This window comes from Cyprinus carpio, chromosome A9 (assembly GCF_018340385.1).
Source record: "Cyprinus carpio isolate SPL01 chromosome A9, ASM1834038v1, whole genome shotgun sequence".
In the NCBI taxonomy this organism is placed as follows: Eukaryota; Metazoa; Chordata; class Actinopteri; order Cypriniformes; family Cyprinidae; genus Cyprinus; species Cyprinus carpio.
In genome coordinates this window covers 21,469,662-21,494,714 of record NC_056580.1, presented here as the reverse complement: position 1 = coordinate 21,494,714, position 25,053 = coordinate 21,469,662, and the positions used below count along the sequence as shown (strand labels likewise).

The window sequence follows — 25,053 nt, the reverse complement described above, 5'->3', positions numbered from 1 at the left end:
GAATCCGTGCACTCAAAATAACAACAAAATGTTGTATTTTTGTCAAATAATGAAAGTAAACAGGGTGCGCTTTCTGCAATCTAGATCTCTGTGAGCAGTGAGCAGTGTTGTCACAGTACCAAAATTTCAGTAGTCAGTACCAATACAAGTAAAATAAAAATATTACATGAATAAAATTAGTTTATTAATAATTATGAGCATAATTTAACTAATTACGGAAGTCAATGGGAACCAAAACTGTTTGGATACCAACATTCTTCAAAATATCTTCATTCATGTTTCACAGAAGAAAGAAAGTTAAACAGGTTTGGAACAACATTAGTAAATGATGATAGAACGGTCATTTTTGGTGGACTGTTCTTTTCAACACAAACAGCCTACTGTTTTTAAGCAACGCATAGAACAGTGAAACATTTACAGAATTTGACCGGCAGGTGTTCTTGGCACAGACAGCTAATTTTTGTATGATACCTACTATGAAATATGATTTCTCTGGTCTGACCAAGCACAAGTCAATTGGATGAAATGCTAACAGCACAGACAAATGGATGCTTTAGTGTTGTGTTTGTCAAGCAGGCCTTGATGATTCAACGTAAGTTTCAGACTCTAAAAGCAAATCATTGAAGCTCTGCTAGTAGGTTTAGAGTGGCTGTTTAGCACCAACAGACTTCATTAGATGCCTCTTCATAAAGGGAAGCATTGATAGAACACAATTGTAGGAAGAAGACAAGACAGAGTAGAGAGGTATAGAATAGACAGAAACAAAGAAAAGGCAAAATTAGGAAGAAATCCAGCTCAAACAAACTGGATTTCAAAAGGTTTGAAATCTCAGGCACAATAATATTTATATAAAATTTGCTGAAACAGAATATAAGACAGCACAGATGGAATCTGCTAAAGCATCCCAATTCTGCAGAATTTTTTTTTATTGACAAAAGTGACCCTAACTGGTGACTTCTAGACTATAGGATGACACTTGTCACACATATGACTAATCACTAAGATCAATATGAAGAACAGGATCAATGCTTGAGATCCTTATAACCCTGATTCTACAATTAAATGCATGCACACATAAAGAAACTAACAGAATAATGCAGCCATTCTCTTGTATTGTATATAAATGCAGGGTCAGATTAAGATGTTGTCCAATTAATAGTTTGACTAATGGAAAGCATGCAGTATTTTTAGATAGTTAAAATGTGCCTTTTAAAAGTTAATGTCACTGTGATAACAAAACTGAAATATACTGGAAAATATGGTGTCATAAAACATATGGTTAGAGAAGAAATGACATCCACCCTAACCCTGTGCTTATATATTCAAAATGTGAGGATTTATTCAATTAGGCATGCACAATTAATTAAAATTAAAAATAGGTGGTTATATATCAGTGGGAGGAAAATGATTTTGAACTTTATTCACTGAACGTGAACAATGACGATCATGTCTTAACATGATTTCAAGGTCATAACCATATCTTTTCTAATTTTCCTACACCAAAACAAACATCGGCACATGATGAGCTATAATTATGTCATACAAGCACAAAGGTCTATTCAGAGGACGGAAACACTCATTCAGTAAGACTGACAAAAGCACAAGGCCAAAAAGATGGGTTACATAAAAAGGTAGCGCTATTTCCCCCTTAATTTAGTTAAGCAATACATCCGTAGACAAAACCACAGGCTGCTCTGTTCATGCTCAAGCAGTGGAACAACACATCTAATGCACTGGCTCTAAAAAGAATCAAGCACAGGAAAAATGGGTGAATTCAGAGCACCTTTGTGAGATGTCGTTCATTTGTTCATGTGAAGTTCAGAATAATTATCAGGAAAAAAAAAAGAATAAAAATAAAACCTTGCAGGATGTTGTTCATTGGTCTTTGTAAAGTATTTACTAAACTGCAGAATAAAGAATAAAGAATAAAGTGATTAAAAATAAAATAAAAATTTTTAAATATATTCTTTATAAAAATATATATTCTTTTTAATCAATCAATTACATATTCCTTCATAAAAAATGGGTGAATTCACAGCACCTTGGAATGTTGTTTAGTTGTGAAGTATGCAGCAAATTCAAAATAAAACATTAAAATAAAACAAATTAAAAATAATATAAATTTTAAAGTATGCAACTGGAACAAACAGGAAAAAATCTTGTGTTTATATCAACAAGTTGCCTTTGAATGCCTTTGACTGAAATGTTTAATAAAAACAATGCAAAATACAGTTTCATGGATGCTAAGAAATATTCATGTACAGGAAATTGTATTAACTGATAAGAATTGATCCAGTTTAATCAATTCAATACTGTGGCAATTATGGAATAAAGTTAATTTTGGACCTTGACTAAAACGCAGAAAAAAGCCCAGTGAGAGGTGTACTTAAGTCTCTGATGATTTTAGCAATAAATATTCGAGAGTTTAAAAGCTGTGGGAGTTTGAGGAGAGAGGAGAGGAGAGGGTAACAGCTGGGAAGAGAGACAGAGGTGGAACGTTGCCAACTAAATCAGAGTCTCGTCTTCCGGAAGCTTTAGTAGCTTAGGAGAGACAGACTACAGCAGCCGCTCTCTGCATGCAATCATTCCCTCACTGTACTCTGGCGCTCTCCTGCCGCCAGCCTAGCTCCATGCACATCACACACTGTTCAGCGATAAAATAAAATAAAAATAATAAATCACTCACAGCTGAGGACTGAAGAATCGGCAGTGCAGTGGTGTTCAAAAATAGAGTATGGAGTGATGGAGCAAGGTGAGGAGACACAGAGAGACAGAGACTATGGGAGTTTGAATAATATAAACTGACAGGTCAAGAAAAGCATGGACAGCAGGAAGAAACCCACGAGAACACATGAAAGAGACAGTGAAGATGATTAGTCATTGGATGTACTACCATTTAATTAAACTAAATGTATTGCTGATCTTCACTTGTATCTACTAAAATCTACCATTATGTTTATATCATTTTGTATAGTGTTCAAGCAATATGTTTTTTTTAATGAGAATGTTTATTTAATAAAAAAAATTTAATTTAGAGCAGGGGTGCTGATGGTGACTATAAGGTAAATATAATGAAATATATTATAGTTTGCCCAAAAATGACATGTGGGTGAGTAAATGATAGAATTTGCATTTTTGGGTCAATAAACCATTTAATGAATGCAAATAAAATGTACACAAAATTGCTCAAATGAAATGCACACTTATACTACTACTGAAAAGGTCGGCAAGTTTTTGAAAGAAATCTTTTTTGCTCACCAAAGCTGCATTTATTTGATCAAAAATATTAATTTAAAATAACTGTTTTCTATTTTAAGATTTTGACTGATTTCTATTTGAAATGTAATTAATTCCTGTGGTGGCAAAGCTGAATTTTTAGCAGCCATTACTCCAGACTTCAGTGTCACCTGATCCTTCAGAAATCATAATATGCTGATGTGGAGCTCAAAACGTATTTTATTATTATGATCAATGTTGAAATAGCTGTGAAATTTTGTGGAAACCATGAAACTTTTTTTTTCAGGATTCTTTGATGAATAGAATGTTCAAAAGAACTTTTATTGGAAATAATTTTGTTACATTGTTAAAGGCTTTACTGTCTCCTTTCATCAATTTAATGCATCCTTACTGAACAAAAGTATTAATTTCTTAAAATCTTACTGACTGGAGTGCATCTTACACAATAGCTAATCAATTCATTATCAACGCGGATTATGTCAAAATGGTCAAATTTCATTAGCCCTGCCACATATCAGTCTAATGCTTTATATGAAAATATCGAAAATAATCACACAGAAAAATATTTTAACCATTTAATTCTTGTCCTACATCATTTTTTTTTTCTGAATGCATTCTTGCACAACCTGAAGCATGATGACATAATGTGCAGGGTCCACATGTACCTCCTACCAAACATAGGATGACTTCACCATTCTGAACTCAACATTCCAGCACACGCTGACTAAACAAACATTACAAGAGGTTATGCAGCCTACTAAACTTTGAGCCTTGCTCAAATGACAACAGCAACATACTCCACTGCACTGGCTGAAAACAAGACATGATGCTTGATAAATGTTTATCTAACACAGACATATTGTCAACACATGGCAAAGCTAGTTAAATGGTTTACTGTCAGTTTATTATGTTTTTCTTATTGCTGTATAATATTAGAGACTATATTAAGAAATCCAGTTGCAGGATTAGGCCTACTTTCTCAAAAAGCATACACATCATGTCACTTTCGAAAGCATTCATTTTTCCTGTTTCGCTAGAGGCACAGGAGTTACTTACAACCCATTTTAATTCTATTACGTGACATTTCAGAATGAAAGGGATACTGAATGAGTAAGAATGCAGGGTGGGACTTTTTAATCTGCTGGGAATTGATTCAATCGGGAAAAGTAGATTCTATAGTTTTCCTCTGGAATAATGTACAGCGATGAATCATTCACAATAAGACCAGGGCTGCATTTCCCAAAAGTATCATAAGCCTTGCTGATAGAAACCATTTACATTAATGGTCTCTATGATTACCTGAAGCTCACAATGTTTCTGGGAAATGTACGCATATGTATGAAGTAAATATGTTTTTTTAAAGGTCTAGGCGAACTTTCTACCACAGATTTGTATTTTCCTACTTAAAACATAAATAAGGTGGCAACAACTATTATGCCAAAAAGTCTGTGCCCAGTGCAACATGTCTTTTGTTTCAGGAATATGTAAAACAGTAAAAAGACAGAAAAATATTAGGCTAAATGTTTTTGTTCAATTTCGGAAACAAAACATAACTCTCAACAATAAAGGGAGGTGCCATACACAACAGTTGGTTTCTATGAAAGTCACATCTATCCCCACTATTATGAAGTCAATGGTGGTACGAAGGACACAGGGCTTACACTACATCAGCAGCATGAAAAAAAGACCTCCCTCCTTATCTCCCCCTCCATTTTCCTCTCTATCCACAGTCGGACACACTTCCTCTGTAAGCTGCTTAAAGGCAAAATATTCTGCTGCTCTGAAGAAACTTCAAGGGTTCGCTACTAATTTTTTTTTTACATACGTTTACAGGACTTGGTGACAGATATCAGGCCCACAGTGTGAATCCAGACCTATGTGCCATTCAGATTAACGGAGAATGCATGAATTTGAATTGAGTTTAAACACCTGTAGATGCAGATAGACGCAGAAAATGCAGATAAATGCAGGATATGCAAATAGATGCAGAACTGTAATTCAGAATTGGAATGGAAAGAAATTCAAAGAAATGCATACAATTGTTGTAAGTGTAGTTTGCCACAACAAATACTATAATTCTTCAGTATGATTTACCCATAAAAATGTTTACACAACATATGGTATATTTCCAGGCACAACAGACATTAATTTTTGCTCATTTATAAAAAGGGCCAATAATTCTAGCACTGCCTATAATTCCTTTATATCTCACTAATCGGCATAGAAAAACCAGCATAGAATTAATGAAATATGGAACTTTTTGATACACAAATTTACTATTAGTACACTTGTAGCTCAATATATCACATTCCATTTGATATAATTGACCATTACATTTTTATTTCTATAAATTAATCTGAAAACATTTTGTGTTGTTATTGCAAAATCAAAATCTCCTTTGATGACTCCATAGGTATAATATGACATATTCCACATATCAGGGAATAAATAGGCATAATTAGTCAACATTAATGATTAAACGTGTTCTGGACTAGTTAAACTAGAGAAGTTAAATTAAACTTGTTAAACCCCTCTTCGAATTGCAATATAATAAATCGCTCTTCCTGTAATTCCAATTTAAATTCCAATTTATCATCCAGTGGGTGTGGCCAATTCAATACAAATTCATCATGAACTGAAACAGAATTTTTAAATTCTGAATTTTCCCCTACGCTGGTCAAATAATTGACTCACTAATTTTAAAAACTTGGCAGAGGCAGGACGCTGGGGTTAAGATGAACAGACAATTGATTTATAGGCAACATCTAGAGCCCTAGTCCTACTACATGTTCTTGCCAAAACAAATCATCTAGATCCTGCATGATAAAGAGTGTTGACAGCATTTTGTCCTTTACTGGCTAAACAGGTCCTTGGGATTGAAAGGCTAGACAGCATTCATGATCATATAAACAACACTGTGGTGCAAACATGTTAGTACATGATTTACTCTTTGATGGAGTACAAAAGCCTTTATTAATCGGTTTTAAGCTCTACAACAACACCATTAGAGTAAAGATAACCACAAACGCTTTTAATTCAGGTTAACCTATCACTTATCAGAAATGGCCACAACCAACAGGACAAAAACTATTTTATAGTGTTCAAACCACAAAGTGGTGAACTAAAAAGTTTAACACACAACTTTTGGATGAGTCAGATACTCAGTTGTGTTTTACTACAACCAGCACCATGCTGAAGACAAGGCTGTCAAACGAGTCAGGATTACTTCTGATACGGACACATCACACTTGAAGGGCCGACCTCACCCAAACCCTGCCCGAATACTTTCCACATTACTCCCAACATCAACTGCTGTCTCTGTCATGGCTGGTGCTTGTAAATAAAATGTGGCTTGAGCGAATTCATTTGCTCTCAGGCAGTTGGAAGTGAGTACTTACTGACATCCAGCAAAACCTGATGTTGAAAAACACTTTGCTGAAATAACCCTTCCTAGCATTAAAACTATTAGGGTTGGGCAATATACATCAAACAATCACAAATTCACAATGATTTTGCTGACAACATTAAATGAAGAAACGTGAATATTGTAATGATTTTCATGCGCTTTTTATTTGGCCATTAAGTTACTATAACTCTAGATGTACAATCTTTCCTTGTCTCATGACTTGCAAGAAAAAGACAAATGTTTAATTAGCATCTCGGATTTAAACCTGACTAGTAAAATTATATTTGTTAAACTGTTAACTTGGAATAATTTAGTCTAAAACATGCCTTTATTATTTTTAACTGGGGTATAATTTTTTAATTTGTTAAATTTGCAATTTGAAGGTACTTTGAATCATTTGCAATCTACTTTGTTTTGGTTGAAATAAAGGTTTCTCTGAGTGGAGAAAAAATTATTATGAAAAAATACACATAAATATTAAATTACATCAATAGATAAATAAAGAGATCAAATAGGATGATAAACAGAGACTACATTTCAGATATCACACAGTCCTAATAGCTGTAATAAAATATTATCCATTCATGGTTTCTCACAGCAACTGGCTAAAAACATGTTTGATGGGTTTATGAAAGAATCATCCTTCAGATGGGTTCAAATGAGGTCGTTCATGAAAAATGCGATGATGTTCAAATCACGTGACTTCAAAACCTTGAGCCTCAGCTGGCCTGTGACCCTCAGCACTGGGCTTCTCCCAAAAATAATTCACACTACATTCATGATGTCGCAGCATTAAAATGAACACAAAACACAGCAGAGCTGAGCTTCATGTCACTAACTGCTTGACATAATTGCTACATTATGATTACAAGCTGCTCGAGGAACTGACATGAAAAATAATCAGGCTCTGAACACTGTCAAAATAATACATCGCAATCAACAAAACCTACAATGAACAAAAAAAAAAAAATTAAAAAAAAAACACTCAGCACTGCAATGCTATCAGGTCAAGGAGAAATATTTGAACTACAAATCTCTCATGGTTGCTTCTTAAGAGGATTTTTGGCTTGGTTCCCATTAAACACTTTATCTCCATTAATTGCCAGCGTTAGAGTTTGATATTCTAGGACATGAAACCAGTAATTGAGTATAAGCCATCTTATTTCACCCTACAACCTTCTTTAAATGTCTACAGTAGACAGCATTAATTATAAGATGCCTATTGCATAAATAATCATGTATAAAAAATAATAATAAGATTAAAGTCAATCATGTAATTCAATATTGGCCTGAATTTTTGGAGCAAAAGACCAGAAAAAAATAAATACCAACAATTAGCCTGTCATCTACACCTTTTTAAAGGCCCAGTTCACCAAAAAAGTGAATTTTCCAATCTTGACTACAACCCAAAAGGACTTATTTACTTCTATGAGGAACTCCGAAAACCTTTTCTTTTGCATTAGCTGTAACTACATGGAAAATAACCACATGGACATCTAACTTAACTATCATTTTGTGTTCAACACAAGAAAGTCATACAGGTTTGGAACAACATGATGATGAGTAAATGATGACCGAATTTTCATTTCTGGGTGAATGAATATTTAATCATCATCTAAAGATGTGGACCCAAAGTCAAGTCTCTCATTGTGTTTAAGCTTGAAATATATCACCATGAAGGGCTGTAAATGTTCCAGTGACCTCAAAAGCCTGCTCTGTTTTGCTCAAGGGATCGATTCTATGCCAGACAACTGCCTGAAGGAGAATTCCAAAAGAAAAGCCCTTGCTTTACAACCGCAATCCAGTTGACACACCACCCTGCACCCTTTACGGTCACAAAACCTCCATCAAACCTGCAGAAAATTATGATTAAGCATCTAAATGGTATAAAAAGCCTCTCACCTTGAAGTTGCTGGAGTTAACCCAAGAGGTGGCGATACCGTCCACCATTTTATCCAACGCAGTCTGGTCACTCTCCAGGTCGTGACACTTGTCTGCATCTGTGATGTAGTCGATGAGCTCCGAACCCATCTGCAACCTGCGGGCCACATCCTTCTGTAGCACCTGGGTCAGACAGTACTCCATATTGGGCTCCATGGCCTATGATGTCCTGCCACCACCCGTGTGGCAGTGGAGAGGAGAAAACTAAAAAAAAAATGGCTTTTAGTGTACGCAATCCAGGGAAAATAAGAGCACACGCCTATTAATATCCTGTGTGGATGAACCCTAAGAGTGGCACAGGCTGGCAAGAAGCTGAGCGGTAGGGATGTCGACTCGGGAATGCAAACGATGCACCATATGTGACTAGACAACAGCTGATGAGGACTGCGAATTCTCCTTTTTGTCCCTTTAGAAGGCAGCCAAACCACTAGCAGCAGCAGCAGAAGCGCTCTCAGTCACGGTGGAGCAGCAGGAGTTGTGGTAACTAGAGCAGGAGAGAGAGGATCCGGCAGAGCATTGCTTCATAAATTCAGGGGTCCTCCCTGCTCAGGATGAGAAAAGAGAGCTGTTAGCCGAGTACCACCTCTGGATATCAAATGCCAGTGTGGCTGGACCTGCATTTTTTTTTTTAAATCTCAGATCAGCAGCCACTTATGAGAAAAGCATAAAAACCCTTTGATGGTGACATAACTCAAAGTCCGGCTTGCATTCCCTTAACTATTTATTTGCTGACCACACATCAGCTGCATGCTTTTGTGGGATACAGCAAGAGAGGAGTTCCACTCATATTAAAGGGGTAGTTCATTAAATGAACTGGTCTCTATTTAATTTTAAAAACTATTTGCTGTTAAACAAAAAGGACAAAAACACGATAAAAGCAACATAATAGAAGTCCATAGAGTTTGAGGATTATAATCAACCATATTCCATACTGCCGTCACATTAGCAAAATTTAAGCAACATTTTGCAAAAAAAAGGTTCATTGTCTATTGTCAGTACTGTAGCAATGTCACTGTATAAGTGACATTCAATTAGTAAGTGAATTATTGATGTTAAATCACAATAATTTGATGATCTGTAAATATACAGTAAAATTATTGTTCAGAAATTAGTATGCACTGAGCAAACTGCAAACTACTAGGTAATGTAAAGTCTTGGCTGTGTTACACAACAGTAATGCCCCCACTAGGATACTTGCCTCCCTACTGCATTGAGACAAAAATCTGCCAAGGCATCATGGGAATTATCTGGCTGCAATCACAGCTGGTCACCACAAAGTGTATTACTCTGATAAGTAGATTACCTGATGCCCGGAATTTTCCTGAAAGACTTCATGAAATGAACAAAAGTTGCACTGTCCATTGATCAGGACAGAACAATAAAATTTAGGGCTGCACGATATATCAAAATCATTAAAATATCGCAAAATGCATATCGCAATGGAGATAAATGAGTGACTTAATACTTTAAAATGTTATGTATGGTCAAAGTTTTAGGTTGATAGTCGGATGGTATAGCATCTGGAACGTGGATGTTAGTTTGGATATACACCGGACGAGAAGTGCAGCGCCGCGTATCGCACACTTGATGCGTCATGTTCAGTTCAAGACAGCAGTCAGTTAACCTAACCACCAAATAGAGAAATGTTCACTTCAAGATTGAACAAAACAGAGTAAACTATGTGAGTATTTTGAACAGTGTCCTGAGCCGCTGCAGACAGTCGCTGAGTGGCACCATCAGTGTGCTTACAACACTCATAGAAAAAAAATGTATAAAAATTTTAAAGACATGGCGCTTCTCATCAGATGTGCGACCCCCTTAAGCCACCCACAGCTGCTGCCGACAATTTATTGCCAAAACGACAGTGTTTTGGTTTTAAAAGAGATGACCACATGCAGACTGAAGTGATAGGTAAAACATGTAAATCTCAAGTGGCAACACAAAGGTGAAACACTACTATGCTTGGCAGAAAAATCTTCAAACACAGGCGAATCAACCCTCGTTCTCAAACATAAGCAACAATTCATAGCATAAGGCTTTAACAAAACATGTCTGTTCACTTTCAGAAGTTGTAGTGATGCTTTCATTTCCCTGAAATAATGTAAAACATACTGGTTATGTAATTTTTTTAAATATATTTTAATACAATTTAAATTGATTTTAGAAAAAGAAATATGGAATCGCATATTGAACACCATATTATTTAGCATGCTATCACATATTGCTTTTTTTTCTTTTCAATATCGCACAGCCCTATTAAAAATAATGAATGTACTGGTCACTGAGGTACATTAGTGTGTGTAGAGTGGAGTACAAAAATACAGGTTTCAGGATCCAAAAATAATGTAAATACAATAAATACAATAATAATAATAATAATAATAATAATAAATACATTTTTAAAAGAAAGAACATTTTCAAAGTAAAATAAATAAGAATTATTTAACATTCTGCACACAAATGCTCTTTATAAGACTGTCAAATAAAACGGATCATTAGGTTTTGCACAAACTAGTCCATGCAGCTCATCTAAACAAATGTAAACAAATCTTTTTTCATTCAAATTCTTGTCCGGGTAATATTTTGATAAAATTTAGAAAAATGCAAAACAGAATAATGATTCACCGGTGATCCCAGACATTTGGTCCTCACTGTATGTGTGTTTTCTGTCTTCACTGTCACAAGCGATTTTGTTTTTGCTTAGTTTACATTACAAGTCTGTGCCTGCTCTGTACTTAACGTATCTAAGCTACACACTGGTGGGAGGAGACCTTGCCTAATACTCCATAGATCAGTATCACAGGTGTTCATCATTTATTAACTGTGATGTCACCTTAATGTAAAACACACACATTACATGAAAATTCAATGAGGTCAAGCATGATTTACCTGTGCCTCCCTCAAACCACACATCACAGGCCTCCAATCACAGATTCATTAATATCTTTAGTGTTTAAGCATAAACACGTCAATCGGTTTTAAAACTAGATGACTAGTAAATAAACTAACCCTGCTGGACACAATACACGATCATGCAAAAACCTAAATACTCGCCAGTACTGGGTGGAAATCTGATTATAATTCAAAGCAAAACCACCATGTAAAGACAACAAATTAATAATCAAAACAAGACTCAAACAGAATATAATTTCAAGTGAATAACAGATCCTACATGTGCGTCCATGTAAATAAATGTGCACTGATGCTCACGTAGTGTCTGTCACTCTAAATGAGATGCTTAACGTTAACTCAGGCTTCAAAAGATCTTATTGTCTTTTATATACGTTAAATTGTTTAATATCAACCCTCTTATGATGAAATCCGTATCAGTATTTCACTACCAAGTGTTTTCAGATCATGTCTGGATGGATTTGTTTCTTTTTCATTGATCATCTAGCCGGTTATGCTAGCTCTTACTAGCCGACCGAATAAACTGTCAAAACTCCGGCGATTTACACAACACCAGCACATGGAAACGACACGCTTGGTTGAAATAATAGGTTATATACTCACTCTGCCGAATGTAGAGGTGGCTTCTGTGTGAAGTGACACGGGTGGGGTTATTAAAGGTAAACGAGGTATGTCTCTCTAGTGCTGCTGCTGCTCCTGTGGACACAATGATGGAGCTGGAATGCGCATGCGCTAAACACCTCGGCTCTGTTACTGACTGATTTAATGTACAATCAGCTTACAGTTTGGATACAAACGTTGCACCATGACAAAAATGTTTCATTTTATGCCATTATGATTGGTAGCCGTTGGAAAACAACAGCTAGTTTGTGCTCCTTTATCGTGTATGTACAGCTTGCAAGTCATTTCTCTGACTATAGGCACCTTTACTTTTGTAATTACCCATTTTTGCCCTTATATTTAGAGTGTTATACTATACAATAGCCAACAGATATATTGTTTACATCCGCATATCAGAAATCCTCTGGTTTTCTTGTCTCGCCGCCACATGGTCATTTTTCCTTGTGTATCTAAAACAATGAACCTTCATGGCAGGCCATTTTAGCATTGATTCCTAAAAACTATCTACAGTCTATTTGATACTAGTAGCCCATTTATTCTTAATAGCTAGAAAGTATTCCAATAGCAAATAGCATGTTTTTCGAATTTTAAAACTAGTTAATAGACACTAGTTATTTGAATTTATTCATGTATTCAAGTTATTTCTGGTAAACATTTGTAATTTTCCTAAAAGACTTCTATTTAAAATTGTAATTATCTAGAAGTCATTATGATTAGTCTTTACATATCACGAATTAAAAAAATAAAATAAACTAGTGAGATACATGCATATTTCTTTATATAGCACTAGTAAAATTGGAAAAGGAATCAGCAACAATGCAAACTAGACTGAATAGCTCAACTAGTTTGGACAATTTGACATTTGCAATTACCAACATAATAGTTTGGATAGTGACTACAAGCGAAATAATTAGTGATGGGATTTATGGCTCTTTGAGGGGATCCGGATCTTCGCGATCCGTTCCTTTCAAAGAGCCGTTCAAAAGAACGGCTCCTTTGGCTCTTTTTAAATATTTAGTCAGTTTTAAAAAGCCAGCTTGGGGGCACCTCAGTTTATCCTGGAAATAATCACTGGGAGGAATGATGAGGTGAGATTTGTAGTCAAATAATCAAAACTCAGATATCACACACCAATATCTGAGTTTGAATTTTTCTGAAATATTGATTATTACCTCATTTGTCATGTGTGGACTATATTCCATAGGGTTGCACAAATCCCTCTGCTTAGACAGTGACATCTATATTTTGGATTTACCTTTAGTACAAAGTGTGTGTGTGTGTGTGTGTGTGTGTGTGTGTGTGTGTGTAAAGCTACGTTGACTTATGTTATTCATACAATACCTACTCACAAATAAACATCAAAAACAAAGCGGCTGCAATGAATTTCTGTGCAAAACAGCTTTTACTACAAACACTTCCACACAAGAACATCGTTATCACACAAGAACCTTTTGATAGGAAACAAAAAATATTTAAAGTAGATAAAATTAGAATAAATAAAATGGAAATGTCTACATACTACATACTATTACTACTGTAAACTTTGCAAATAGGACATCAGCCCCTTCAAGTCAATGAACAATAACAAAGTGGGCTGCAATGAATGTCTGTGCAAAACAGCTTTTAGTGAAAAATTTCTATACAAGAACAGTATCACAAAAGAACATTTTTAATGTTTTTAAAAGAACAAGTTTTAAATGAACACAAAATGCAATGTAAATAAATACAAAGCAGTTCCTTACTTTATGGCTTTTTCTGAATTTTTCTGGAGTACTCACGTGAAGGATGCGTGCACAACTAATAACTAATATCATCACGCTATAAAGGGTTGGCCTGTGCTGAGTGCGCCCCTCCCCCATAACTGTTCTGTCTCGCGGAGGAGCTCATTTGTGTGCATCTGTGTGAAACACACATAGGAAAAAAGAACGACAGAAAGAACGGCTCCCCTCCAGCCGCGACTCGGCTCCCATCGTTCATGTTTATGAGCCATTCAAAAGAATCGGTTCGTTCGCGAACGTCACAACTCTAGAAATAATACAGAAACTGTTCAACTAGTTAAATCAATTAATAGTATTATTACTGAAATATATTACTATTGGTTCACTTAAATTAAAAATATATGAACACACAGACATCAGTACATTTTAAGCAACAAATGTTGAAATGGCTTGCCATAACATTAAACCCATGGCAATGGAAAACGACTCCTGGTTCCATCTAGTGGTTATTCTTTATCTTTAATTCTTCCATGATCCCTCTTAACTTACATGTAAGCATCTTCACAGTGATAATTTACACAAACCACAGTTTTTGTAAAAAATAGCTTTAAAAAGCCACCAGTCAAAATAGCTTTAAAAAGCACCAAATAAATTGATTTGATCCCCATTTTTATGGGTTAAGCATGTTTTACCAACATTGCAAAGCTACATGTCTGAAGATAGTACTAGACAGAATACATAAAATAATGTGTCAAATACAATGACATCCATTCTCCCATTTAATTTTCAAATTACCAACAAATATAATTTGTGTATTACACAGTCAATTGGACTTTAGCAACCTCTGGGAGACCACATCGTATAATCGTACCCCATAAAGGCAATCGGTACATCTGCATAAAACACTCCTCAAAACATGTGATCCTCTTCTCCAGCCGCTGGGGAGGACTGAGAACTAAACACGTACAAATGGCTCTGAAAAAAGTGAGTCCAGTGTCCCTTCTAAAACAGGGATTTAAGTCTTTTTATAAGTTATTAAATTCTCCTTTTAAGCCGTATGCTCCTCTTCACCATCTTCCACATCCTTGCAGTTTTCTGGAACTGATTTGGCTTTGATGACTATTTCGTCATCAACATCATTGTCCTCAACTCTGATTGACTTCCTCCTCTCCAAAACTGATGGGGTGCACACTGGAGTGACATCCTAAATGCAAACAAATAGTCTTTCAAACACTACTAGCGCAAGACTACATATCCTAGTCATTTTCTGCAGTAACTGTTGGCACATGGGTTTCATTGTGAGTCACAGTGACTGACAATAAGCTTAAAATGTACCAGTTTCTGTCGGCACGGTAATCTTACTTCAGTCAACAGTCACAACTGAGGTAATTTTCAGTCTGTGCCAAGCATATGTCCACAATATCAGTGCAAAAAATGTAAAAAATAAATAAAATAATTAACTGAAATACTTGAACTTACCTCGCTGCATAATGAAACATTGGCTTCTGATTGGGCTTTCTTGGCTGGAATCTGAGCTGCCTGAGAAAAAAAAAGAAAAACTGGTCACACTAAAATACAACAATAAGCATCTTAAAGGAATAGTTCACACAATAATAAAAATTTGCTGAAAATGCACTCTACCATCCAAGATACAGAGTTTCTTTCTTCTATGGAACAGATTCAGAGAAATTTAGCATTACTGCCCGTTCACCAGTGGATCCTGGATAAATTGTTTCACTGGAGGAAGTGTTATTATGGACTCATATTTTGACCAGAAGTGATGGTCAAAATATGAGATAAAATGCCTTAATGAGGAATCTGTTACAAACACAGCTTTTCAATTCACATGAGATTAAGTGATGGACTGAATCATGTGGATTATTATGTTTTTATCAACTGTTTGGACTCTTATTCTGACGGCACACATTCACTGCAGAGGATGTAATTGTAAACTTCTCTAAATCTGTTCCAATGAAGAAATAAACTCATCTACATTTTGGATGGCCTAAGAGTGAGTAAATTTTCAGCAAATTTTCATTTCTGGGTCATCTATGACAACATCGTACTCACAAATCCTGGGAAATCATAGTCAATGCCCTTTGCCGCCAGTCTCTTGCGTAGCTTCGACTCTTTGCTTAAAAGCCTTGTACCAGTTTTCTTCAGATCATCTTTAGCATGCTGTTTGTTATAACGAGCAACTGCAGGCTGCTTCGGCTTCTTGAAGCCCAACCTGGAACCAACAAATAGCTTTTCATGGACCTTCTCAGGTGGCACCACGTGACCTGAACAGGACAAAACACAGTAATGCTTAGACAACATTATGTAAAAAAACATGCAAAAACTTTTACACTTTCAACTTACTCTTTATGAGCCGTTCTCCGATAAGGTAGTTGTTCATGGTCTCAGCCACAATCTTAGCCACCTCGTCACACTCAAACTCCACAAATCCATAGCCTTTGCTCCGTCCGGTCTGTGAAAGATGAAGGTTTAATAATACTTGCATTGAAATCTTCAAAGCATGATAATGTTTACTAGTATAACTCTTGTGTGTTTATAGTGTTGGCACATTGGTTTCATTGCACATCAAAATGAAGTTGGCAATAAGCAAAATGTACCTAATTACTGTCTGCACAATTATCTTACCCAAGGCAACAAATGCCAAAGATAATTTTCAGGCTGTGCCGTTATTGTTATGTTAATCAGATAAATTAAATGCACATAAGAGTAAATACACCAAATTCTAATGGAATTTCTATGAATATTTGGAAGCAACCCCAATGGGATCAAACAAGTTTTCCTTAAGAATCCTCTTGGAATAAAACAGGAGCTTATAGGGTTAACTAATTAATCCAAGAGAATCTTGTGTTTCATTATTGAATTCCTGTTAGAATGTTCACATTGGTTTCAAATAATCATAGAAATTACATCAGAATTCCTTTAGTATTTGTATTCAGCCACTTCCCTAATATTTACCTCTTTCTACGTAACTTCTAAATTCTAACTCAGTTGATTGTAAAATGCGTAAAATAGGACTTACAAGCACGTCGTACCTTTTTACTCCTGGAAACTCTTGTTTGTGTGACTCTGCCAAACTGCCCAAAGTAAGATTTTAATTGAGGTTCAAACAATCCTCGAGGCAGATGACCAACATAAAGTACTCCAGGAGAAAGCGACTGACCCTGAGGGGGAAATCATAAATCATATCACATTCAGAAAAACAATGCAAGTCAACTAAACACAGGAACGCCAAAAAAACTGAACAAAGTGCAAGCTTTGTAACGTTAGAGCAAATTAGCGTCGAATAAGGAGAATTCGTCTATTCAGATAACCTAATGGATATTAATGACAACCAATTAAGTGTCAATTTAGCTGAAACCATGTTTCAGGGTAAAGCTAAATGATTGTTAGTCTAAACTCGAGCCACATGGTCACTCGTCATACCGTTTTAGGACGTTTCTTTACTTGCTGAACCTTCTTCTGAAACTCTGCGTCTTCTTTTGGATTCAGAGCCAGCAGGTTTTTCGCCGGCTTCTCTGGTGATTTTCCCTCTGTCATTATTAAATATAAAATTGATCAAATAAATATAGCTGTACGTTCTGAACGTGTGTCCTACTAACGTTACCTCTCGTAAACCCACGTGTTGCGCTTCTTCTGTCAGGAAACTGCAAAGGTTCAAGAAGACATTTCAAAATAAAAGCCAGCTAAAAATAAAAGTCTGCTATATCTAAAGCATTAAAAAATCTTATTCATTATTCACTTATGATATAGGCTGCTATTTTATAGTTCTGTTTTAATTAATTAATATGTTTCACATACATTAATAAAAATACTAACTAACTAAATAACACTGAAACTTTATTATGGTTAACACTTGCCTGACTACCAGTGTGGTTTTAATGTGTTCGCTTATTCATGCTTGTTTTTAAAATGTGAAAGAAAAAAAAAACATTATTAACGCTAGTTGTTAACAAGGACTTGATTAATTTAAATTACATAAAAAAAATTAAACCAGGTGCAAAATTAATAACTTTCAAGATAAATTTAAGGATACATTCGCTTGTCTCCATATTAACAGAAATACAGAGCAGGGTTGAGGATGAAGGGGGTGGACCCCACAGAGATGGTTTAGAAATGGGGCGGGGTTTTAAATGAATGATAGGCGGAATCACTGATGTAACACTGTACACACACACACACACACACACACACACACACACACACACACACACACACACACACACACACATCGATCAGCAAAGGTGAGGGTGCAACAGATTATCACCTGACATGGCAACTAAAATAATTTATTTCACCGTGAATGGAAGACCAGAACAAGCTGAGTTTCCCATTGACTGTCCTGCACAAGATGTTAAAGGTAAGGACTGTCTCAAATATATTTCTTCTAGTCTAACTATAATTTAATGAAATTTAATTGAATTAATTATTATTTTTATTATTATTGGCTCAACAGATCAACATTCATCTCATTTCAATAAACTACAAGACTTTAGGTTATATTTCTGTGTGTACCTCAAAGGACAGCACACCAAAAACATTTATATATATACATTTTATTAAAAAGTATTAAATTAACATAAATTATTCAATATATAAAATTAAAGTGTTATATAGTAATTCTTTTTATATTATAAAGATCATCAAATGTAAAAGCATTCTTGCTCTATGAATGACAGCAGCTTTAATTCGTGTATCAACATCAAATAGAATTTCTTATATAAAATTATAGGAAATTATTCTTATATTTGTTATATGAAAAGGCTTTTTGTTGTGACCAAATTGGCTCTCTAGGCTCATTAGCATTTATTCTGCTGAAAACAAGCTTGAGGACTGCCAGGCTTCTTTAATCAGGTCCTCTCAATTACAGCGAGCCCATATGAAGAGCTATTCTGTTGACTTGGACAGATAATACAACATAAGGGATGTTCAAAAGATTATCTTATTTTTAAATCTTTCTTTCTTATATAAGATTCCAATTCTCTAGAGAACTATCAGACTGCTAATTAACTTATATTCTTCCATATTGACTCAGTGTGCATGGGTGAATTTGTAGTCACAGATTGTGAGTCAGAAACAAATAAACCGTCATACTTCAGTTTGACAGCTTGAGTCACAGGTGGTGCTGACAGTCAGTCACTCAGTCAGTCTTCAAGTGCCAAGCAGTGCCCTAAAGGAAACATATGGCATTTTCAATACTAAGTCACACATAATAAAGTGCTTTAATTGCATGACTTGAGGAAATTTCCATGTACCTCAGTTACAAAAAATGAGAAATGTGATGATGAATTATATATGCCACATTAACATTAATGAAAATGTTTGTGTGTGTGTGTGTGTGTGTGTGTGTGTGTGTGTGTGTGTGTGTGTGTGTGTGTGTGTGTGTGTGTGTGTGTGTGTGTGTGTGTGTGTGTGTGTGTATTTGCATCACAGATCTTTTCCGAGCAGCAGCTGAGGCAGGACCTCATGACATCCTAAAACTCTATAATACTAAAGGCAATATCATTAATATTTCCCCTCAGCTGGCCCCAAATAGTCCTCACTCCTGCTATAAACTGGAAGTGGTCGCTGCTGACTGTAACAGTGAGCTGTTAGGTATTCTGATAAACCTATGAATAAACATAATTTGATAGATGCCACAGATAACTTCTACTGTATATATTTGGATCATGTTGAACTCTATCTTTTAGGTTCAGATCTGGTTGTTGCTCTGGGATTTGACCTCTCTTCTATGGAGAAAAGGTAAGGTTGGGACATATTTGAAATGCACACTATCTGTAAGACTTGTCTGTGATGGCAGCATAAGAAGAGTCATGGTGGCCTGTGGCTTTTAGCAGTCAGAAAACTAGCCAATCAGAGAGATCCTCTGCCTGTCAATCATTTTGCACATTCAGTATTACTGAACTGGTTGGTTGATGTGTCTTTAAGGATGGGGTTTTGATGAGAGAGCGGGGCTTTTGAGGTTTGCAAAATTGCTTGTAGGACATTTTATACATGCCACAAAGTTTGGCATTATGATAATAATGAGTCCAATCAAATTATTATTAAACAGGTTACAGAGCCTGGAGAAAAGAATCCTAACTGAAGTGGCAGAGACTCCTGCCATTGTGTTTGAGATGAAGAGACAGGTGGAGTCATTCAGAGAGAAACTGGAGGTATGAACGCTGAACTACTGTGTCTGAGATTTTCTATCTGCACCATTAAGGGAAATATATTAAATAAAAGAAAGTTTTCAAGTGCATTCATATTTCAAGCCCTATAACATGATGTCTTTCTCTGTAGAGTGTTGAGCACCTGAGCTGGCTGGGATTGTTTAAGGACATGTCAGAAGGCACCCACAAGCCCTCCCCTTTCTACCATAAAAGAACCCTGCGCAAGACCCGTGAGGAGTGTGAGCACGTCAGGGAAAAGTTCCTCCAAATGAGGTGACATTCTTGTCTCTTACCTGGAAGGCTGTAATATGCGATTGCATTTTTTAAAGAATCAAATGCTTCTGATTTACTTTCTGTAGTTCTCTGGAGGTTTCTGAAGAGGTGAGACAGTATCTTAAAACACCAACCTTTGATAACTGGTAAGTTTTTAATGTAGCTCTCACAAAACATGAAACACAAATACACATACACACTTTCCTTTCCTTCTTATGTTCACCACACAGAATACTTCTGGCAATTCCCTATAATTATTTAACCTGGATATGACTTGTTTTTGTAAATAAACAGAAAACCAGGAGTCTTGACAGTGGCTGCAGCCACATCAAAGTCCTGCACCTGTCATACATGAATAGGAAATTGTTCGTGAAGCAAAGCACAGCACTTCTAAATTAAGCATAAAGAACAAGGCGGAGATCATGCCTTTCATCTGCCCAAAGGGCCTCATATTAATATCAATGATCCTGTTTGCGGTTTGCAAATCAAAAGCACTTCTTGTGAGCACAGGGCTGGAGCTCCGTGTTCATTAATGCAATAGTCTTCCAAGTGGACTTGTTGAAACCAGGCTTTAGCTTCAGATTAACACAACAAGATATGATGCCTTCTAAGGGGTCACAGAAAAATAAAGATTTTGTGCTGTTGTAGGCAATGGGAAGACGCTGAGATCATGGTGCTGCTCCAGGTGATGTACACAGATCTGGACTTCATCTCCACCTTCAACATTGAGCTGGACGTGATGCAGCAGTTCCTTTATGAAGTGTACAGACGCTACAATAACATCCCCTTCCACAACTTCAAACACTGCTTCTGCGTCACTCAGATGGTAGCCTCAGCCTCAGGATTTCTTCCAATCACTCCAATTATCCTCTTCTCCATCTGCTTGATTAATAAATGTCATGCCCCAGACAGCCATCATTTCACTCATAGCACCGCTGCCAAAATGTTAATTGTAATTTTACTGCAATCAGTTGTCAGTTTTCCTTAACTGTCTCAGTAAGTCTATCTAATGGGTCATTGTTGTATGGAATGCAATGGAATAATATATAAATTCATAAATGTTAATACATATAATGGATTAATTAAAATGATTTTGGGTTTCGTCAACTGGCCCAACAGGAAAAGTCCTGACCACTAATATCTGTGTCCATCTGTTTGTCAGATGTATGGACTGATATGGCTAACAGATCTCAGAAGCAAGATGGACAGTATTGACCTCCTCATCATGCTAACCTCAGCCGTCTGTCACGATCTAGATCACACCGGTTACAACAATGCATACCAGGTGGGACAGCTGTTGTCTCAAGATTTGCTGCTTTTCGGTACACAGCATATACTGATGGAAGTATGTCCTGTTTCAGATTAATGCACGCACTGAGCTCGCCTTGAGGTACAATGACATCTCCCCACTGGAAAATCACCACTGCGCTGTAGCTTTTGAAATCCTGGAAAAGGCATAAAACTTTGGCTCTAGAGTTTTAGTAAACTTTATATTTTGGATGTTTAAGCTTAATCTCCTTGACTTACAATGATATAGAATGTTCAGCATTTATGTGGCTTTTTCATTTTTTGTGATTAGTCTTTTCTTTCTTTAAAATATTTAACCATTTATAATCATCTTCAAACTGCAAATTGACTTCAGCTCTGTTTGAAATAGCATACTATTATATTACTCATACTAATGCAGTATGTATGTATAGTATGCACATTTTCTATATGCATGAAAAACCAACATGAATTATTTTTCAGACTGAAAGCAACATTTTCCGAAACCTGTCGACAGAGCAATTCAAAAGAATAAGAGAGGGCATAATTAAGTATATATTCTACTCTTCTATCATCTCAACAACCATATCCATATCAAACCAAAAACTAAGTAAAAACTGACCAGCTTCTCATCATTGCAGGTGTATTCTTGCTACTGATATGACCAGACATACTGAGATCCTCAACAAGTTCAAAGCCCTTCTGCCCGTCTTCGACTTCAGTAACAAAGATAACAGAGATGTGGTAAGGACAGTGATATTAATAATGGTATATCAATGCAACATCCTAACAACCACACATTTCACCCTAGCATCATGGTTGCCAGTTTTGCACAGAAAATAACTCTGAAAAAATAAGTGAAATTGTTTTTCAGAAAATGGAAAAATCAGGTGATTTGAATCTAGTTTAGCTGCATTAAGCGCTCAGCTTTTAGGGCTGTTGTTAATGATGATCCACTTCCTGTCTGGCTACTTCTTTCCCAGTTGATGATGATCATGATTAAAGTAAGTGACATCTCTAATGAGGCGAGACCCATGGATGTGGCAGAACCGTGGCTGGACTGTCTGCTGCAGGAGTTCTTCAATCAGGTAAATATTGCTAACTTTGTTTAATAATCAAACATCTCCTAGTGTCACGTTGCTTGGGAGTACAAAACAGTACTTTGGGATTTTACGTTATCTAATAAAAAAAGAAAAAAAAGAAAAAAAAAGAAGAGTTCTGAAATCTTTTTCTAGAGTGACATGGAGAAGTTGGAGGGTCTTCCTGTCACTCCGTTCATGGATCGAGACAAAGTGACCAAACCGTCTTCTCAGACTGGATTCATTCGATTCGTTCTCTTTCCTCTCTTCATTGAACTGGCCAATCTGTTCCCCTGTCTGGAGGTGAGGAAGTTCCCAGATGAAAATCTTTCTGATATTCGCTAAACATTAATAAGTTAGTTGAACTCAAACGATGAGGAAATCCATTGCGTTAAAAATTTAAAGGCTAAAGATACTACAGGCAAAACCACTGTTTTCAGGCACTTGTCAATTTTGAGATTTTGGCCAATTTTGCTTCCATGCCTTCTTTCATCCAACATCCAAAATACACATTTAAGTGTTTATTTTATTACACGTCAAACATTTGCATCTGTAGATTTCAGTTACCATGAATACATTTGAAGGCTGCTTTCTCAAAGAGAGCCTGAAATCTTCAGTAGCTCTTACATATTCCAAAGTTTAGGGTTTTATTATATATTCCTAAGGTTTTTCAGAGGGCCTTATTCCTATAACATTCTCCTGGCTTTTTATTCAAAACATTATATTCCAAAAAAACATGTTGGAATTTTCCCCCTGAATGTTTATCAGTACTGTCTGATTTATAGAGTGATAAAAAGATATATACAAAATAAATAAAAACTTTTAACTCTATGATGTAAACAAAATGAAACAAGAATTTACCATGATGTTCAGATTTCTGTTCTTGAAATGTATGTAAAAGTTAGTGCATATTAAATAGATGCCTCATTTGCATTTCCAAGCACAGTTACAGAAAACATGCTATACAAAATTGAATGTCTTAAGGTACTGTAATTAATTAACAGTTTAAAAATTAAGTTAATTTCACCTGCCTTAAGTTAATAAACTTTGAGATTAAGTTAGTATTAAGTTAAATTTAGATTTAGATTTTTTTTCTTTGCAAGTATGTTAATAGCACTGAACTTGAAATATCAGTTCATCTAACTCATACAGTTTGATTAACTGAGTTCTGCCATGCTGTCTAGAAATAACAGAGATAATACAGAGATATAATATCGAAATAATTTTAGTTTTTTAAGCGGTCAAGCACCACTTTTGTCTAATGATGCTTTTAATCACTAACAACAGTTGTGTGAAATATGAATATTCCTTTATGCAATTCTTTGGCTCATTTAAAACAAACATTTCAAACTCTTACTTCTGACTTTACAGCAACACATCATTGACCCCGTGCGAAAAGCCCTGGATTATTACACAGAGATGGAGAAAGCTCTGGAGAGGGAGAAACAGAACTGGGCCCAGAGTGAGAAGATTGTCAAACCCAGCACCTTAAAAGAGCCCGAAGCTCATCTAGAATCTGATGGGATGACAAAACCAGTCAACCTATAATCTAACCTCACACAATTAAACGTTCATCCTATAATCAGAATGTAAGCTGAGTTTCAGAATTGTGCTTTAAGGCTTAAAGTAAATTTATTTATGCTACGTTTTCCAGCTAAATATACTGTGTATATATATTCAAACAAGGGTTGAATAGTTTCACTAAATATATTCAAAGTGATCATAACAAATAAAACGTAATTACAAAGTGATTAACTTTTTTTCACCAACCTTTTTCTAATTTAATATAACAGATTATCAACATAAAAAGTACTAAAATCACAGTGTCTGCTGAGAATAGTATTTCTTTGTCAAGCTAGTCTTGAAAATGAGTGTGGTGAACATGCACAGTTACCCCAGAAGATGGCGCTACTAGAAGCTACAATTTCATAGGCACGAGATTGGAGGCTATAAATGGAACTGTACCATTAGATTATAAAAATAAGCGATTGTCACTGCTAATTACATTATAGGATTTGTTATAAATATTGATTGAAGTTGGTTTGTCACGGATTCTACTGTGCAACTAAAATGTGCTACTGAAGACTTGAGTGTCAAAAACAGAATTCATCTCAGCACTCGTTTACATTCAAATTTATTTTACAAAAGAAAACTTCATTTTACACACATATTTCCCAAAAACCAAATAGTGTCTCTTTAATCTGACGATGCAAATGGAATATTATGCATGCAGTTTTGCATTTCTCTCAAATACCGTCCTGCACAAGTAATACCCATTTGAACTCCATTTTTTTTGCAGGTAAAGCATTAGCATGCAGTACTGTACACTTTTGCATAGAAAATGGCTTTCATTTATTTTGGATTAATTTCTCATCATCCTTTACCAACATGCCATTGCATGAAACAGAACTTTCACTGAGGAAAAAAAAAAACTA

At 35.7% G+C, this 25,053-nt stretch overlaps 3 protein-coding genes and 2 non-coding genes across 29 annotated transcripts in view; 1 reads left to right on the top strand and 4 right to left on the bottom strand.

Moving 5' to 3' along the window:
• LOC109064880 (CLIP-associating protein 1) overlaps window positions 1–12,527 on the bottom strand; it is a 59,501-nt gene extending 46,974 nt beyond the window's left edge. For 5 of the 24 annotated variants that reach the window (XM_042764095.1, XM_042764102.1, XM_042764103.1 and 2 more), the window contains exons 1-2: window positions 12,098–12,527; window positions 8,546–9,126 (exon numbers count right to left, since the gene is read on the bottom strand). In XM_042764095.1, the coding sequence (XP_042620029.1) occupies window positions 8,546–8,740 (195 nt within the window). In that variant the 5' untranslated portion in view covers window positions 8,741–9,126; window positions 12,098–12,527. The remainder of the gene's footprint in view (window positions 1–8,545; window positions 9,127–12,097) is intronic. The other 19 variants (XM_042764108.1, XM_042764113.1, XM_042764114.1 and 16 more) reach the window with 7 other exon arrangements.
• A 1,806-nt stretch (window positions 12,528–14,333) lies between these two features.
• On the bottom strand, window positions 14,334–17,490 carry nifk (nucleolar protein interacting with the FHA domain of MKI67). The gene is made up of 6 exons (XM_042764094.1): window positions 17,275–17,490; window positions 16,884–17,012; window positions 16,195–16,303; window positions 15,904–16,115; window positions 15,313–15,372; window positions 14,334–15,037 (listed from the first exon to the last, which is right to left on the bottom strand). The coding sequence occupies exons 1-6, from the start codon at window positions 17,386–17,388 to the stop codon at window positions 14,882–14,884; spliced, it is 780 nt and encodes a 259-aa protein (XP_042620028.1). The 5' UTR covers window positions 17,389–17,490; the 3' UTR covers window positions 14,334–14,881.
• Window positions 15,108–15,234, bottom strand: LOC122146260. Its single transcript, XR_006160920.1, has one exon. It is a non-coding gene; the product is annotated as a small nucleolar RNA ACA64 (small nucleolar RNA).
• LOC122146259 lies at window positions 16,388–16,513 on the bottom strand. The gene has a single exon (XR_006160919.1). It is a non-coding gene; the product is annotated as a small nucleolar RNA ACA64 (small nucleolar RNA).
• A 560-nt stretch (window positions 17,491–18,050) lies between the features above and the next one.
• Window positions 18,051–24,537, top strand: LOC109071288 (high affinity cGMP-specific 3',5'-cyclic phosphodiesterase 9A-like). Of its 2 annotated transcripts, XM_042764092.1 has the most exons (14): window positions 18,051–18,208; window positions 19,282–19,443; window positions 19,539–19,590; window positions 19,901–20,003; window positions 20,131–20,273; window positions 20,360–20,419; window positions 20,922–21,099; window positions 21,436–21,558; window positions 21,635–21,727; window positions 22,023–22,090; window positions 22,181–22,283; window positions 22,523–22,627; window positions 22,775–22,921; window positions 23,990–24,536. In XM_042764092.1, the coding sequence occupies exons 1-14, from the start codon at window positions 18,121–18,123 to the stop codon at window positions 24,164–24,166; spliced, it is 1,602 nt and encodes a 533-aa protein (XP_042620026.1). In that variant the 5' UTR covers window positions 18,051–18,120; the 3' UTR covers window positions 24,167–24,536. The 2 variants fall into 2 exon arrangements, with proteins under 2 accessions (XP_042620026.1, XP_042620027.1); XM_042764093.1 differs by lacking the exon at window positions 22,775–22,921 and having other exon boundaries at window positions 23,990–24,537.
• The last annotated feature ends 516 nt before the right edge of the window (window positions 24,538–25,053 follow it).